Raw genomic sequence first — 16585 nt, 5'->3', positions numbered from 1 at the left:
TTTTAGCATGTTACTTCTACATGTGGAACATGAATCTTTACTTCCTAACAATGAAATAGCCATCAAATTATAAAAATGAACCAATTAATTTTCCTGAAAACAATGTGTTGATAGTTTGGAAGGTGATTCAAGTATGATAAAAGATTTCATGTCAATGCATTTTATGCAAGAGACATTTTGAATCAGTAATGTAATGGCCCGTGATATATTCTCTGTCTTGATCTGCAAAATTGAGCTGTAGATATTATAAAAAGGAATTGTCTTACAAAATTTTCTTTCTTGCAATAGTTAAGCACATTGACTGAGTAAGGAATTCAGACTTGAGACCAATGCCAATTATTTTTTGTTATTAATCATATGTAGGATGTTGTAAAGAAGAACATATCCCTGCCCCAAAGCATTTACACTTTAAAAGCACAAGTAATAATTAGAAAGAACAAACAAGCCAGAACATGCATTGAGTGGGATATGAGCTTTGAAGCTGGAATGCTTTGTGACAAGATAGGATATTAGCAACTTCTAAAAGATGGAGATAGAGGGAGCTTCCCATATAACGGTGGGGAAGCTATTCAAATATGGGAAATGTGGAAGAGGACAGTGGTAATTTTGTGTCAGTAAAAAGTAGATCTTAATGTAGATTCCCCTGACAATTACAGGCATACATAATTATAATGGTCAGCACTTCAATAGCATCTTCTACATCTCAAGATGCTGTACATATGTTAATGAATTTAGCCTCCTGGCTATGCTTTGTGTTGCCTGCTCTGTGTTGTGTATAAAAGATCATTAACACAGTGATACCCATGTCACATGAGTAATTTAATTACTTTGGCTTATAAGAATAACTGAAAAATGCCTCTCCTTAAGCAATGTTTAGGTTTTCCTTTTTGCAAAGCTGCTTATACAAGATGCATCTGTTTGGTATCAGTATTTGGGAATGGCTAATACAGTGGTGCTCAACAGGGCTGTGCAAAGCTTCGGGTAATTATTCAATCTGGAGGAGCTTCAGCCAGATTCGGTGCCCAGATCTCTAAATTCAAATTGAATCAGGGAACCAGTAAAAAGGTCAGAATTGATTCAAAGCTCTTCAAATCTTCAGAAAAGATTTGGAGAGCTTCAATGATTTGAGTAGTCCCTGCCCACTGCAGCAGGGAGCTGGAGCCAGACTTGGAGCTGGTAAGTAGGAGGTAAGGGGGGGAACCATGGGAGGATCCCTGCCAGGCCCCATCCCCTGCCTGCTCCCCCAGCCCCACCCCCATGGCTACCCCTCCCACCCCAGCTCTTAGTGCTTTAAACAAAATCCCTGACTCTCTGGGTGCTGCCAGGCAGGGGGATTATCCCTGCTGCCCCTCTCTGCCATGAGACCCCCAACCCCTCCTGCTCTCCCAGCCCTCCACCCCACAATTGCCCCACCCACCCCAATTCCAGCCCTTTAAGGAAAACAAAATCAAACCACTCCGGGACTCACCAGCTCCTGCAGTGGCCTCGGGGCATCAGGGGGCTCATGGAAGAGCTCCCCACATGGTGTGGAGCAGTGGGGGGCAGCAGGGATTGCCCCCCACTGGGCAGGAACTGGTGAGTCGGGGAGGTTGGGTACTTTTTCCTTAAAGGGCTGGAGTGGGGCCAGTGCAGCAGACATGGGGCGGGGGCCAGGGGAGCAGGGGGGAGGATTGGAGAGCTCATGTAGAGCCTCCCACGCAGTGCGGGGCAGTGGGGGGGGCAGCAGGGATCACCCCCCCCACCTCACAGCACCCGCTGAGTCATGGCTTTTTTTCTCAAAGTGCCAGAGCTGGGACAGGTGGGGCAGCTATTGCCAGGGCTGGGAAAGTGGGTGGGGGATGGGCCAGTGTGATTTGGAGATTTGGCTGATTTGGCAGCAGCTGAATCTCTGAATCAGATTTGGCCAAATCAGTTTGGGACAGTGATTCGAATCACTAAATCGAATCACTGTTCCCCGAATTGGCCGAATCTGAAGCAGATACTAGCTGCTTCGCATAGGTCTAGTCCTCAACCTCTAGGCCTTGGGCCAGACCTGAGGCCATGTCATCCAGTCTAGACGTCTTCCCACGGGTCTGGAAATTTGGAAGCGGGAGAATGACAATAGTGCTAATTTTTGGAGCTGTAGGGCAGGCCAGATGACCTGGCTACGCACACTTGATTGCATTAGTGCACAATGGGACTGGTGCATGGGGTCATTCCAAGGCCATATCTGGTAACATTTTTCTTAATAAATAATATTTATCGGTCCCTTAGTATTTGGGGAAATTCAGCATGAAAAAATTTAAATAAGTTGGATGTTGAGTCTGCTTAGAAGACTTTTTTAGGATAGAGGTCAAGCTACATCAGAATCATAGGCATTGTGAGAGTGAAAGGAAGTGGGTGTTTTTTCAAGGCCAAGTAGCCAAAGGCATTTGTGAAAATGGCTAATAATAATCACTCTGCACTGAAAAGGAATGAGAGGTTTCCTGTCCTCATATTGTTAAAGGGGGAAGGGAGAAAAATCTCTAAGTGAAGGCATTGTGAAGGCAAACACCAAAACCATTTTCACAGGCTAATTAGTGTTTGGTTTATTCAGGTAATGTACAAAGCAAGAAAATTTTCCATGGTTGTTCTGTTTTGAAGAGAAAGACCATTACAAGTGAAATACACTTTATGAAATATAGACCTGCCATGGCTCCATGAAAAGACTTATGATCAACTTCAATGAACTTAAAATATAATCGGAAACAAGTCCTCTCTTCCCTTTGCAAATCTTTGTATAAAACAAAATTTTCATCTCATTATTATAGATACTATAAAAAGTTGAACCCCAGATAAAATGTTGTGATAATATCTGATTTTAACCATAGGTAGAATAACAAATAAAGGTTGTATCTGTGATAAACATTATTCAGCACAAGTTTCTACAATTCAACATATACATATCTTTGATCACCTCACCTGGTTTCTTCTCACTAAAGCAATTTTCCAGGGACTATTTCTAGGGTGAGAGATACCAACATAGGAATAACTTTAAAAAACTTCCACTTGTATTTATTTGTCTAAGCAAACTGCCAAAGAAAGCTTTCCTTTTTTTATCCCAGATATGAAAGGGTTTTATGTTATTGAAAAGACTACATTTTTGCAGAAGATGAGTGGTGGCAGTTGGAGTCTCCTCGCCTATTCCTCCCTATGGACAGGACTAATGAGTAGAGATGTATAACTGAACATTTCTGGCCCTAACTGAAACCCACTCCATGCAGGACTTCCCCATCAGCAGAGGTTCACGATGAACAAGAGAATAAAAGTATGTTCTGAGGGAGGAATTAGTATTCCCTCAGAACTTTACTGAATAAAACCATTCCTGTTCAACTCCAGTAAGGGCCATCCAGGACCATGGGGTAGGCTGGCAACAGGCTTTGACCCTATCAGAACCAAAAGGTGCAAAATCAAATTCTAAAATAGGCTGGTTATCAATTTTACCAGGTATAAAACACTCATTAAAATGAAATGTTTGTCATAAATGTAGAGTGAGCATTGCTTCTGTGCAAAAACACAGAGGTAGAAATGCATTCCTGTGATGAAAGATCAACACAAGGCCTTTGTCTAATTCAAATCCCGCTGAAGCTTTTCAGACAAGGATATGGGCATACAATTTACAGTAAATGAAAGGGGATAGGGATTTAATCTGTATCAGCTGCTCCTCAGGAACTGCTTGTTCTCCACTTTCTTCTACTGCTGCTTGCTTGAATGCTTTTACTGCATGGGAAGTGGCATCTAAACTGTGGTAGCTTAGCCCTCCATAAAAAAAAAACTTGCTGCTGTGGTTTAGGTACCCTACAAGATAAGAACATGCACATGGGCAGGAACCATATAACACCTGGCATTTTATCCATTGTGAAAGAAAAATCGCTTATTACTGAACATTAGCTTTCAATTACTGTGAAGTAAGAGCATGCAAATGGGCACTTAGTACAAAGCAGTTGATATTCAGTACGGTTCTTCCCCCTTTTGCCCAGTGGTAAAATATTTTGTTTTCAAAACCCAATGGTCTAAGATAAGTGCTGTGTAGAGCTTTTGTTGACTGAATTTCATCCACAATGAATGGTTTGCTGCTTGGCAACATCTAGCTAATTTCTCTTCAGTTAGTCTTTAATTCAGAAAGCTTTTCTTTCTGGTTTTCTTTTCAACTTATTTCTTCCTTATGCTCTTAGATCCGGTAAGCAGAGTGTATTTGAAGCCAAAGAATTCATCTGACTCCTTGAGCACTTACATAAATGCTAACTATGTTAGGGTAAGTAAATTCACATTCTTTTCATCCTTCTGAGACACCTGAAGAGATGACATTGTTTTGGTTATGTTCTTTTTTATTTCTGCCAACTTTGCTTTGTATAATGTACTGATAAAGTCTAACCTTCCTGTCATGATTGGTTTGATTAAGTGGCCCCAAATGGATTTATAATAAAGATCAGTGTGTCATGTATGTAGCCCAGTTGCTTCAGCAATTTAAATAATGATTGGTCAAATACTATATTCAAAAATATTAAAAAATCAAGAGACTCTTCCTAGTATTATTATTCATTATTTCATGTTGCCTAGGTACCTCATAGCAGCCAAAAGGAATCTATATTTTAGATATGTCAATAACCTCTAGGAAGAAAAGCAGTATGGCGATAAAGGGAATACAGAACAAAGTTTATAGCAATACCCATAGATGGATCCAAGACGTTATGAAGGGAGCAGTAACCAGTGCCACAGGGTGCATCCCTGCTTCCAGTCCCATCCCCCACTCCTCATTACTGGGGTGAGCAGATTGCATTATGAAAGCAGCAGCCAAGGTCCCTTTCTGCTCCATACTCAGAGGCATTTCCCCTCTTTACCCACTTCCCTTCTGTCCCATTCCTCCCTCTTCCAATTGCTATGTCCTTGCTGCCAATGTCCCTGCTGTCCCAGGGACCAGGGGATCTCCTATCCCCCTTCATCCAGACTGCATCAGGGCTGAGCTCAGCTCCAGACATGTAGAGCAGTGGATGGGTAGGTGTGTTCCCCCTTCCAGTCCCTGCTTCTAGACTGGTGAAGAAAATCTAGGGGGAGCAAGTAGGGAGGGAGAACCCGCCCACTGCCACCACTGCTGTCTCTGTCCCAGAATCTATTCAGCCCAGCTGGGTCAGGACAGGAGCTCCCCTTGTCCCTGGGACAGCAGGAACCCTGGCAGCAGCAGGGGAGGGGAAAGGGTAATGGTTTAGGGCAGGGGTCGGCAACCCCCAGCATGCATGCTGAGCATGACACACAAGGCCATTTTCTTCAGCATGCATTGGGGCTGGGGAGGCAGTAGCCGTTTCCAGCTGCAGCCAGCCCCAGCTCAGGGTAGCTGCTGCAAGCCCTACTGGAAGCAGCTCAGGCTCCGTGGCTATCAGCAGCTATCCGGTGCCAGGGCTGGCTGCAGCCAGGAAGCTACAAACAGCTGCTGCCTCCCTGTCCTGGCCCCAGCCCTGGCCCCAGCAGTCACAGTGCCAGCACCTGCTGCCTTCCCAGAGCCTGGGGCTGAGGCTGGGGCTGGGGCTGGGATGGAAGGGCAGCAGCTGTTTTTAGCCTCCTGGCTGCAGCTGGCTTCAGCTGTGGGTAGCTGCTGATAGCCATGGAGTCCATGGTGCTCCCATGGAAGCCCTGCTGCAAGCAGCTCAGGCTCCGTGGCTATCAGCAGCTACCCAGAACCTGGGCCAGCTGCAAACATCTGCTGCGTCTCCACCCCGGCCCCAGCACCGGCCCCAGCTGCCTCCCAGACCCAGACCCAGCCCCAGGCTCCAGGGAGGCAGCACCTACCGGCAATGCTCCCCAATGTGCTGCCCTCTCCCCTTTTGCAAAGCAGCATTGGAACCCAGTGTAGCAGGGCACAGCAGGGGTCACAGAAACCTGCCTGCTCCCAGCCCCCTGCTGCCCTGCTACACTTCCCCTGCAGGTGTGGGGAGCAACAAGGGGCACAGCCCTATGCTGATGCCCACGCTGCTCCCATGCACACAAGGGAAGTATGGCAAGGCAGCAAGGAGCTGGGAGCAGGTAGCTTTCTGTGTCCCCCACTGTGTCCTTCCACACTGAGTTCTAACGCTTCTTTGCAGAAGTGGTGAGGGCAGCATAGCAACTCCACCCCCACCCCCAGTCACATGGTGTGTGACACCACCACCACATGGTCCATGACATCAGAAGGACAGCCCATGCAGCCTCCCAAAGCCCAGCCCCTCATACTGCAAAACTCACCCTAGACCACATGGTACAGTTATGACCTATGAGGCCCCAGACTGCTCTAGCACCTGGGCACGGGTGTGGCCTATGGGGTAGCAGTCGGGGGCTGTAACCCCTCTAACAACCCGCCCCACCACTCCTGGCCAATTGACAGGGGTTTCAGAGGCCTCAGACCTCCCCAGGAATGACGCCAAATCAACCGGAGCAAGCAGAGGGGTGGGGCTTAGGCTGCAAGCCCACCAGGTCTATCTGCTTTCCCAAGCGAGCCCTGTGTTTGTCTGAGACCATGCTAAGGCAAGCAAGGACGGACATGGATGAGATTCAGGAGTGTGATATGGATTCCAAGTCTACCAAAACAAGACCAGGGACTGTGACAGAACTCGAGCAGTCCGTATCAGACCTGCCGATGGAGACCATGGACTACTCTGTCTCAAGGGGCTCTGCTGAGGTAACTAATTTAAATGATTTTTGTGGGGTGCTTTTCTTGTAACTGTCTGGGCCTGTGTTAATAACAATATTTTTGCAGGTAGACAATGCCTTCAAAGAGAGCTTTCAAAACCTGCACATTGGCACCCTACTGAAAGTAAAGGTCTTTTGCATGAACTTTTTTTGTTCATGTCCGAAAGAGAGCAGTTCGAGACTGAAGACCAATGCAACAGTTTTGTCCAAAAACAATGACTGCCAACCCAGGCTTTGAGCTTGTGGAGGTTACCAAGCAGGGCTATGAGGCTGCAGAGGTCACAGAGCAGGACTACAAACCCATGGAGGTCACTGAGTAGGGGTGTACGGGGAACTATTTATAAATAAAAAAGTACCCCAATCCTGTTCAGAAGAAGGTTTCTTGCATGATCTGGTTTTGAACAACTGTTCAAGACAAGGCTGAAGACCTCTGTTGATGTTGTAGTTCATTACCTGCTTAATAAACCTTGTTTTACCATGGTTTAAATTTGTTCTCAAGTGTTTGAATGCACCACATGGGTGTTAGTGTGGGGTGGGGGGACAGTGGTTACCAGATATGTCTACACAGGCGGTTTTGTTAAGGGAAGTTTATTACTCTCCCAGTGAAGTTGGAATTTTTGGCAGGGTGAATATGCTTTTTGAAGCAGCCAAAAGGCAGAATAAGGTTCTGAACAGAAGTGGGGTAGCTGCACGGCTTTCCGATCAGGACACTTACACCCTACACAAACCAGCGAGAAGACATTTTAAAAGAAACAAAACTTTTGTTTCAGATATTGATGTGTTATGGCAGGCAGATTTGTTGGATATGCAGCAGTTTTTTCCAAGCACAAAGGTGGGGTTAAGTACATCTTAACAGTGATAGACATATTATCCAAGTATGCCTGGGCTGTGCATCTAAAAGACAAGTCAGGAGGTGAAATGTCTCAGGCCTTTAAAACCATTTTTACAGAGGGCTGAGTACCTTGAAAATTACAGACTGATCAGGGGAAATAATTTTTTAATAAGTCTTTAAGCTAACTGTTAAAATAGTATAATATTCACCTTTTTGTGACGAATAGTGAAGTGAAAGTGCCAGTGGTAGAGAGGTTTAACGGAACATTAAAAACAAAGATGTGGAGGTATTTTACTGCCCGTAACATCTTTTGCTACACTGATGTGTTACCAGAGCTTATAAAGAGCTATAACTACAGTTTTCACAGAACTATCCGTACCAGGTCTGTTGACATGAACTTCTCAAACTCTCCACGGGTGTGGAAAACCGTGTATGGGGACTATTTCAAAATAAAAGCAGCGGCACCCGTGTTCAGAAAAGGAGACCACGTGTGGGTGTCTAGGACCAAAGGGAGCTTTGATAAAGTTTATAAACAAACATTCACCGATGAGATTTTCATTGTGAATGAAGTCCTTAGACACGTGCAGACGCCTGTATGTTGCCTAAAAGATTATGAAGACAAACCTATCAAGGGTTCTTTTTACCCTGAAGAACTACAAAAAGTGAACCCCAAACAGGACAGACTTTACAGGGTTGAAAAAGTTCTAGCAGTGAAAGGAAAGGGAAGATGGGAATATGTCCTGCATCGGGGGTGTTATACAACTATCACAGAGTTGCTGGACCTTATGAATGATATAATTGCCACCCACCCTACTGAATTAGTTATGGACTATGATCAAGTTATTAGAAAAGTGAGACTTAAAACCAGCGATAACTCTTATGCTTTTTATACCTGTGGTGAGCTAACCTATATTTGGGGAATACTACCTGGGTCCTCTGTTAAAAAAACACTCTTCCCAGCTGATATTACTGGTGGGTTCAGTTCGCTGTATGTCTACATAGACATTGCAGAAAATCAGCTTGTCAGGGAATTTTTGGTTCCTTTACTATGCTGCATCCCTGCCCGTGGACGCAACAGCGAGTTTGTCATCATCACATACAACAAGCTGCATTATGTCCCCATTAGTCAATACCACATCAGCACAATCAGCTTTGAAATAAAGATGGATCAAAGCAAACATGTTTCATTTCGCTTTGGTAAGGCGAATGTTAAGATTCACCTACATCCCCGGAAGACTTTGAGATTTTAAAATAAATAAAAGCACACTGATGATGGTAAAAAACTATGGGGACTGTCGCAGAGCACTCAGGTGCGCTGCGCCTGAGAGCAGAAAACAGCACAGAGGAGACCCCTAGTGGCAAGATGGGGGAGGCTCAGCTGCCAGTTGCCTGGGCAGCCAAAGTAACAGGTGCTGGTTGCTAGGACAACCACTGGGGAGCCAGGAAGGGGCAGGCCCTGGCCCATATAAACCCAGACAAGAGGCCAGAAGGGCACTTCCTCTCTGGTGACCAAGGAAGGAGGAGCTCGGCCAGTGCAGACAGAGGGGACAACTCTGACTATGTGAGCATCCCCACGGCACTGCTGGGGTTGGAATATTTCCTGGTAGGGATTGAATGTTGTTTGGCCAGACGGGTTAGTTTTTACGTTATAACCCAGGAGGCTTTGTGTTTTTGTGTTTGTTGTTACACCGGAGGACTGGTGAGGCTATTAGGGGTTGGAGGAGGCCTCATAGGGGCTCCATGGTAGCATGGGGACCCTGGTGCCAAAGAGGGCACAACATTCAGGGGTGTATCGACCCCAGACCCAGAGCGGGCAGTTGCAAGAAGCCCCAGAGCAGGCAGTGCGAGACAAGCCAGAGAGCGCCAGTGAGGGTGCAGGCTGCAAGACAAGCCAGAGAGCGTCCATGGGGCGCAGAGAGTGGAACAGACCCGAACAACATCAGGTACATCCGTGAGGCTTGGGCTGCGGTGTAAGAGGAGGAAAGAGCCACAGATAGTGCCCCAGGCACTGAGACAGAAAATGGGCAGCCTGCTGCTTGATCAATATCTTCTAAGCAAGCAAGTAACAACAAGTTGTGGCAGGCGAGAAGGCGGGTGGTTGGCCTATAATCAGTGTTGTGGGGTCACTAGTAGACAGACCCGAAGAGGCACACCTGTCACAGGGATGCTAACTTGTACAGAAATTATATAGCCCAGGCCGGGTATGGTCTTCCCAGATATCAGGGGGTGCCTGTGATGTATGGGGCTCGTGTGGGAGGCATATTTTGCAGCCTGTTTAGAAAAGCTGTTCTGCTTTTGAGAAGGGGTCTGGAGATTATTAAGCTCCATGCTAAAAATGCGGCTCAAAACATAGGCAACAACATGATTGGTCACATTCCCGAGCTGTTCTGAATAACGTGGTCGAGTCAGCAAAGCAGGAGGGGTCCGGCCTCATGTATATTCAAAGAAGGAACCTTAAAAGAAAGAGCGATGTACCACATTTCAGACATACAGGACCTCCTCAACTGCTTAAAAAGAGAGGTTAAGTTGATGAGGCAGCCATGCACGAAAGACCAAGAAGCAGCCTGAGAGAAAGAATAGATTTTCATAGATTTCATAGACATTCGGGCTGGAAGGGACCTCGGGAGATCATCGAGTCCAGCCCCCTGCCCAAAGGGCAGGAAGTCAGCTGGGGTCGTAGGATCCCAGCAAGATAAGCATCCAATTTACTCTTGAAGGTGTTCAATGTAGGTGCTTGAACCATCTCCGTTGGCAGACTGTTCCAGACCTTGGGGGCTCGGACAGTAAAGAAATTCTTCCTTATGTCCAGCCTGAAACGGTCTTGCAGGAGTTTGTGACCGTTCGACCTTGTCATCCCTTGGGGCACTCTGGTGAACAGACGTTCCCCCAGATCCTGGTGGTCACCCCGATAAACTTATAGGTGGCCATCAGATCACCCCTGAGCCTGCACTCTTCCAGGCTAAAGAGTCCCATGGCTCTCAGCCTGTCATCGTAAGATCTGTTTTCCTGACCTCTGATCATGCGCGTGGCTCTCCTCTGGACTCTCTCAAGCTTCTCCACAGCCTTTTTGAATTGTGGAGCCCAAAACTGGACGCAGTACTCCAGCTGCAGCCTCACCAAGGCCGAGTACAAGGGGAGAATGACGTCCCGGGATTTGCTCGAGAAGCATCTATGGATGCACACCAGCATTTTGGTCGCTTTACTAGCCGCAGCATCGCACTGGAGGCTCATGTTCATCTTGTGGTCAATGATGACCCCCAAGTCTTTTTCTTCTTTAGTGCTAACCAACGTAGCACTGCCGAACCTATAAGGGTGCTGCAGGTTTTTCCTCCCAAGGTGGAGAACCTTGCATTTTTCGGTGTTAAACACCATGAGGTTCTCTTCTGCCCATTTGCTGAGCTTGTCCAGGTCAGCCTGGATCACCCGCCTATCTTCTGGCGTGGATGCTTTGCCCCAAAGTTTGGTGTCATCGGCGAACTTAGCCAGTCCACTCCTGACTCCAATGTCCACATTGTTAATGAAGATGTTGAAGAGTATGGGTCCCAGGACAGAGCCTTGAGGGACCCCACTGGTCACAGGGCACCATGATGAGTGACTGCCATCAATCACAACCCTCTGGGTCCGACCACGAAGCCAATTTCCCAGCCAGTGGATCGTGGTGGAGCCAAGGCCACAACTGGGCAGTTTGGCCAAGAGGTGATCATGGGATAACAGATCAAAAGCTTTTCTGAAGTCAAGATATATGACATCAATCTCTTCTCCCTTGTCCAGGTGATAGGTCACCTGGTCATAGAAGGAAATGAGATTGGTCAAACAAGACCTACCCGCAACAAACCCATGCTGGCTGTCCCTTAGAATGTTAGCCTGGGCCAGTCCCTCAAGGATGGCCTCCTTAATAAACTTTTCTAAGATCTTCCCCAGGATAGAAGTCAGGCTAATGGGCCTGTAGTTAGCCAGATCCAGTCTCCTCCCTTTCTTGAAGATCGGCACCACATTGGCCTTCTTCCAGTCTTCTGGCACTACACCAGAGCGCCAGGAGTTTTCAAAGATCCGTGCCAGGGGCTGGGCTATGACGCTCGCCAGCTCCTTGGGTACCCTGGGGTGCAGATTGTCAGGGCCAGCTGACTTGAAGGTATCCAGCTTCTCAAGGTGTTCCTTCACGAGGTCAGCATTGATGGAGGGTAGGGGATCCCCCTCACCCAGATTTCCCTGTCCCATAGCAGGCGTGGGCATCCCATGTGACTGATGAAAGACTGACGCAAAGTACCTATTTAATAGGTTGGCTTTTTCCTGGGCGTCAGTTGTCAGTTGCCCCATCTGGTTTAGCAGGGGTCCAACATTGCCCTTGCTTTTCCTCTGGCTCCCCAGAAGGGGAGAAGGGGCACTCTCCTGAAAAAAACAGAAATATATTTTAATTGCCATGGCCTTTGTTCACTGGAGGTCAGAAGAATGTGCCAAATCTGAACTGGATGTGTTTCACATTGCCCCTATGCAGACCAGCCTTGAGAAGAGCCTGTATGTTGAGATCCCCCCACTCTCAGCTATTACCAAGTCCAGCCCCCTTGACTTTTTCATAGCCGTGAATGGCGAAGATTACATGGACTTGAACAACACACTGCTGTACTTTTTCTGCAAGATTGTAAAAGAAGACAGAGCCAATCTTGTTGCCAGGGCAGCGGTGGGTCTGGTGAATTACCCACTGGCCTGTCTTTAGTCAGCTGGATGTCACTCTGGGAAATAGTCTCATAAGCCAGAGCAACAACTCTTACCCTTACCAAGCCCTCATCAAATAGGTCCTCAACTACAGTGATGACACCCTTGCCACCCAATTTTCTGCCAGCCTGTTTTACAAAGATATCCCTGGACATCATGAAACAGTCATGCAGGATAGAGATAATCGTGGGTTTTGGAGACAAGCAAACCTGACAGACCAGAGCAAAAAGATAGAGTTGCTTGGTCATCTCCATAGTGATTTGTTTTTTCAAGAAAAACCATTGCTGAATGGTGCGGACTTGAAAATTAAAGTGACACGCAGTAAAGATGCCTTCTGCTTGATGGGTGCTGCAGTGGCTGGCCAATGTAAACTAAAATCACATCCGCCTCACTTTTTGTGGAAGTCTTCAGACCCTTGTGCTAAAGAGACTTCTTATACATTTTCCCCTGTGACTGGCTTCCTAAGACTTGACTATCTCAAAGGCCCCTGAGCTTGATGGTCAACACGCACCTGCATAATCAACCTGGAGAACACTGGCTGGCTGTTTACTTGGAGGATCGGAACCATGGGGAGTTTTTCGACTCATACGGTCATCCCCTAAACAGCACTCTCTTTCCTCAGAGCATTATGTTCTTTTTCAACAAGAACGCTACTAACACTGATTTTCAGATGAAACAGTTACAAGACCCCTGAACTGTTGCCTGTGGATACCACTGTGTGTTTTTCCTGCACCACTGTAGCAAGAGGCTATTGTTTGAACAGATTTTAAAATTGTATTATTTCGACGATTTAGTACAAAATGATAGGATGGTGATACAGTTTGTAAAAAGTAAATATAAAACTTTTTGTGTGGCTGGGCCTGCTCAAAACATGTTTCAACATGCCCAGACATGCATTTCTTGCTATGACTTTAACGAATGCTTTGTCTGAATAGAACACTCTGCTGATGCTGTGTAAATAAAGCTGTTGCTGTTTAAACATTTATGTGTGTGTGTTTTCGTTTAAAAAAATCCTCTGTAGTCAAAATCTGTAGCAGTATAGAATAGTTTAATTCAAACATAAAACTTTACATGGAAAGTTTTAAGAGAGCTACGTTTCTTTTTACGTGGTTAGACATGTATCCTTTCCAACATCTCAAGAGTGAAGAGGCCGCCGCTACATCATCTCTTTTTATTCCTACCCACAGCTTTTTTAAAAGTGTAAGCAGCAGGTTGGTCAGGAGGAAAAAGCCCAGTTCTTAATCTAAAAGCGCCTGAGGTAGAAGCATTTAAATCTACCGCCAGATACCCGTAAGGTGTTTTAAAGCTTCTAGAAAGAATTGGGCCTCACCTGGGTACATCTCCTGTGTCAGGGACACTATCTGTAGCTAATCCCTGAGGTTTTTAAACAAAACCATGTATTTTGTGTTAAGGGTAATGGTGTGGCTCCTTTTCCCTTGACAGAAAACATTTTGAACTATATAGATAATGCTCAGATTCTGATGATGCACGTACTTGGTAAAGGCTCAGTTTCACCAGTTACACACAGTCCATCAAATCATCTACCACAACCATATTTTATTAGGAGGAAACAAACAGTCATCGCTGAGACTGTCCAGTAGACCCTCCACAAACTTGATAAAAGGATATTTACAAAACAGTTCTTTATAAAAAGGCTGCTAACAGCTATAGCACCACACAGTATTCTCAGGTGGGATTTTGCTGGTGAGCTCGCCTAAATAATTGCCTAGCATGGGGTTCCAATCTCCCTCACAGCTCACGAATATAATGAAATCTGTGTTGTGGTACAGACACCAGTCTTGCAAGCTGTTTAGCAGCTCGTACAACTCTAAGCATGCATAAGCGGTGGTGAAACAGGCTATAAATGTGTCTGTGTTACCTGAGAGCATGTAATGCTCTTTGGCATGCTTCCAAGACACACAAGCTGTCTTATCATCAATAATGTTGCAAGATGAAATTTCACGGGTGGGAGAAAAGAGGTAGCCAAAGTGTTCTTCGGGGTCTTTCGCGATGCTGGTGTTGGGCAAGTTGGTTCGCTGACTGAATTTATCCCACAAAGAATTTAGAAACAATTTTGCCATTTGGCACTTTGCGGGGTTGGGTTTTATACGCTGTGGGCATACAGTCACGCCTTCTTTTTGGAAGAAATTGGCCACATATCTCTCTTGTTTTTCCTGGTCGGTACACCAGATGGGATAGCCCGAGGCTTCCTGCTTCTGTTGGAGGTGAATTTTTATGTACCATGAAAAAAGGGTGTTAGACCTCTCGGCAAAATGCCAGACTTCATAGATATGAGCTGCTCTGTACCCCTTGGTGATAGCTTTATTCAATTCTGTTATGTACCACGTGCCCAGGAGGGCCCTGTCTTCATCAGTGTGGTCGCACTTTTGCTGCCTTGTTTCCACACAGAGGCGGCATAGCATGAACATAAAAGTTTCCCGTTCACCCTGATGGGTAGCACGGGGAAAAAAGTTTTGTGGTGGGTACAGTTGCACCCTGGCTATTCTAAAATAGCTTGACAGGGGTTGGAAATTGTCATGAATGATTTCAGGGTGTCTGATTGGCTATTCCTTCATTGTGTTTATGCAAGGGTAAAGACTGGTAAAATCATAATAGTGTATTTGTTCGCTGGGTTTAGTTTGATAATATAGACAGATGGCATTAGTTCTCCCCCAAAAAAGAGCATCCCTAGGCACCAGTGGAGAAGGGAGCTGGGTTCCGCTTAAAAAATCTGCAAGTTCCTCATCCATTTCGAACAGAACCCTCCACACATGCTCCCAAATGATCCTAACGATAAACCCCTCTCTCTTGAGCTAATCAGTCTTGTACAAAGCCTGATATTTCAAAAACCTGTAGGTGGGCCCCATCAATAGGTTTTGGTCTTTCTCATTGTAGGAAGTGACACAACCATGGAAAAAAATACCCGTTAAATTCAAACGCTGTAGGTTCTCCATCAGTGTTGGCGTAGCCATCTAAAAACTAGGAGCCTACCTGAAATTCCCCACCCTGTAAGGCATGTCGAATTTGAATATTTTCTTTGTACATTTCTCCAAGATGTAAATTAGCCACTGGATATATGGTTTGAAAACCTCTTTTGCTGTCTGTGCTAGTTGTCTGGAGTGGGGGGAGAAGCACTATGGTCTGCAGTTCCAAAACCATAAACCTATACATGGCCATACAGATGGAGGCGAGTGTGATGTATTGGAAATGATCTATGCAGTGTTTACTCTTTGGAGTTCACCATCTATTTTCACTCGGTTTACCTGCCACGTCATTTTCATAATCTCATCCCTATAGAGGCAGCAGGGCTCTTTCAAAATGTTTATGCCCTGCTGGCAATAATAGGCCAGCTCCTTTTGCATATCAAAGATCTTATCGCTGTTATCCTGAGACCATTCTAAAAACAGTTCTTTGTCACCAGACTCATATTTTCATCACAGTAGTACTCCACCTTTGGGAGAGGTCCCATATAATTTTGGTTTTTTGCCGTGTTAAAAAAATGTGGGAAATAACCTTTGCATCCTTCAACTCCATAGCCTGTGGAAGCCTGCTAAGTTTCAGTGGCAAAAAGTTTAAAGAATCTGTGAAACAGATGCCTATCCTGGTCACTTCTGTGCACATGAGTGTACCATCCTGGGTGATTAGTTTCATGACCATCTTTTCCTTCAATAACTCGCTAACAATGTAGTAACCATCATAGGCTACTTCACTGTCAGGGCGGCTAGGATCTGGAACCAACTTCCAAGTGAAGTGGTGCTGGCTCCTACCCTGGGGGTCTTTAAGACAAGGCTAGACAATCACCTTGCTGGGGTCATTTGTCCCCAGTACTCTTTCCTGCCTTGGTAGGGGGTCGGACTTGATCTGCTCAGGTCCCTTGTGACCCTACTAACTACGAAACTATGAAACTTTAATGCTGGACCCAAAATCAGAGTGCAAGTTCACAGGTTTCCTTTTCAAGTGAAAAATATGAATACAATCATGTCTCATTCATTCCCTCCTAACCTTTCTCTCTCTTACTAGCTTTTATTCTTCAGTTTGTCTCAGGGTGCACTTTATACAAACAAGCTGTCTTTCATATAAAGTCTTATTTTATTCAACAACTACAGATTGGAACACCCTAGGGTATGTCTGCCCTGTGACAACAGCATGCCACATCCAAGATGGCTCTGAGCATGATCCAGCAACTTTCTCCCACTCTTTGCATTCTCCAGGTCCAGAAATACACTAGTGAAGATGCTGCATGGTTATCCTGAGTAACCATTCTCAATCATGGTGGGGACTGATGTCTTGAGAGGGGCTGTGGAGCCTCTTCATTGGTCCATCTCTAGGGTTGGGGTATGCTCAGCTTGTCCCTGCTGAAGC

General features: G+C 45.8%; 1 protein-coding gene across 4 annotated transcripts in view; it reads left to right on the top strand.

Annotated features, from left to right (window-relative positions):
* The window catches only part of PTPRR (protein tyrosine phosphatase receptor type R), a 231792-nt gene that overhangs the window by 187739 nt on the left and 27468 nt on the right, over window positions 1-16585 (top strand). For all 4 annotated transcript variants that reach the window (XM_090042533.1, XM_090042534.1, XM_090042535.1 and 1 more), the window contains one exon: window positions 4194-4273. In XM_090042533.1, coding sequence (XP_089898659.1) covers window positions 4194-4273 — 80 coding nt within the window. The remainder of the gene's footprint in view (window positions 1-4193; window positions 4274-16585) is intronic.

The sequence above is a fragment of the Crocodylus siamensis genome, chromosome 4 (assembly GCF_052110815.1).
Source record: "Crocodylus siamensis isolate JL-2025a chromosome 4, ASM5211081v1, whole genome shotgun sequence".
Taxonomy (NCBI): domain Eukaryota; kingdom Metazoa; phylum Chordata; order Crocodylia; family Crocodylidae; genus Crocodylus; species Crocodylus siamensis.
Note: the sequence above shows the minus strand (reverse complement) of the source record. Positions and strands in the feature narration are given on the sequence as shown.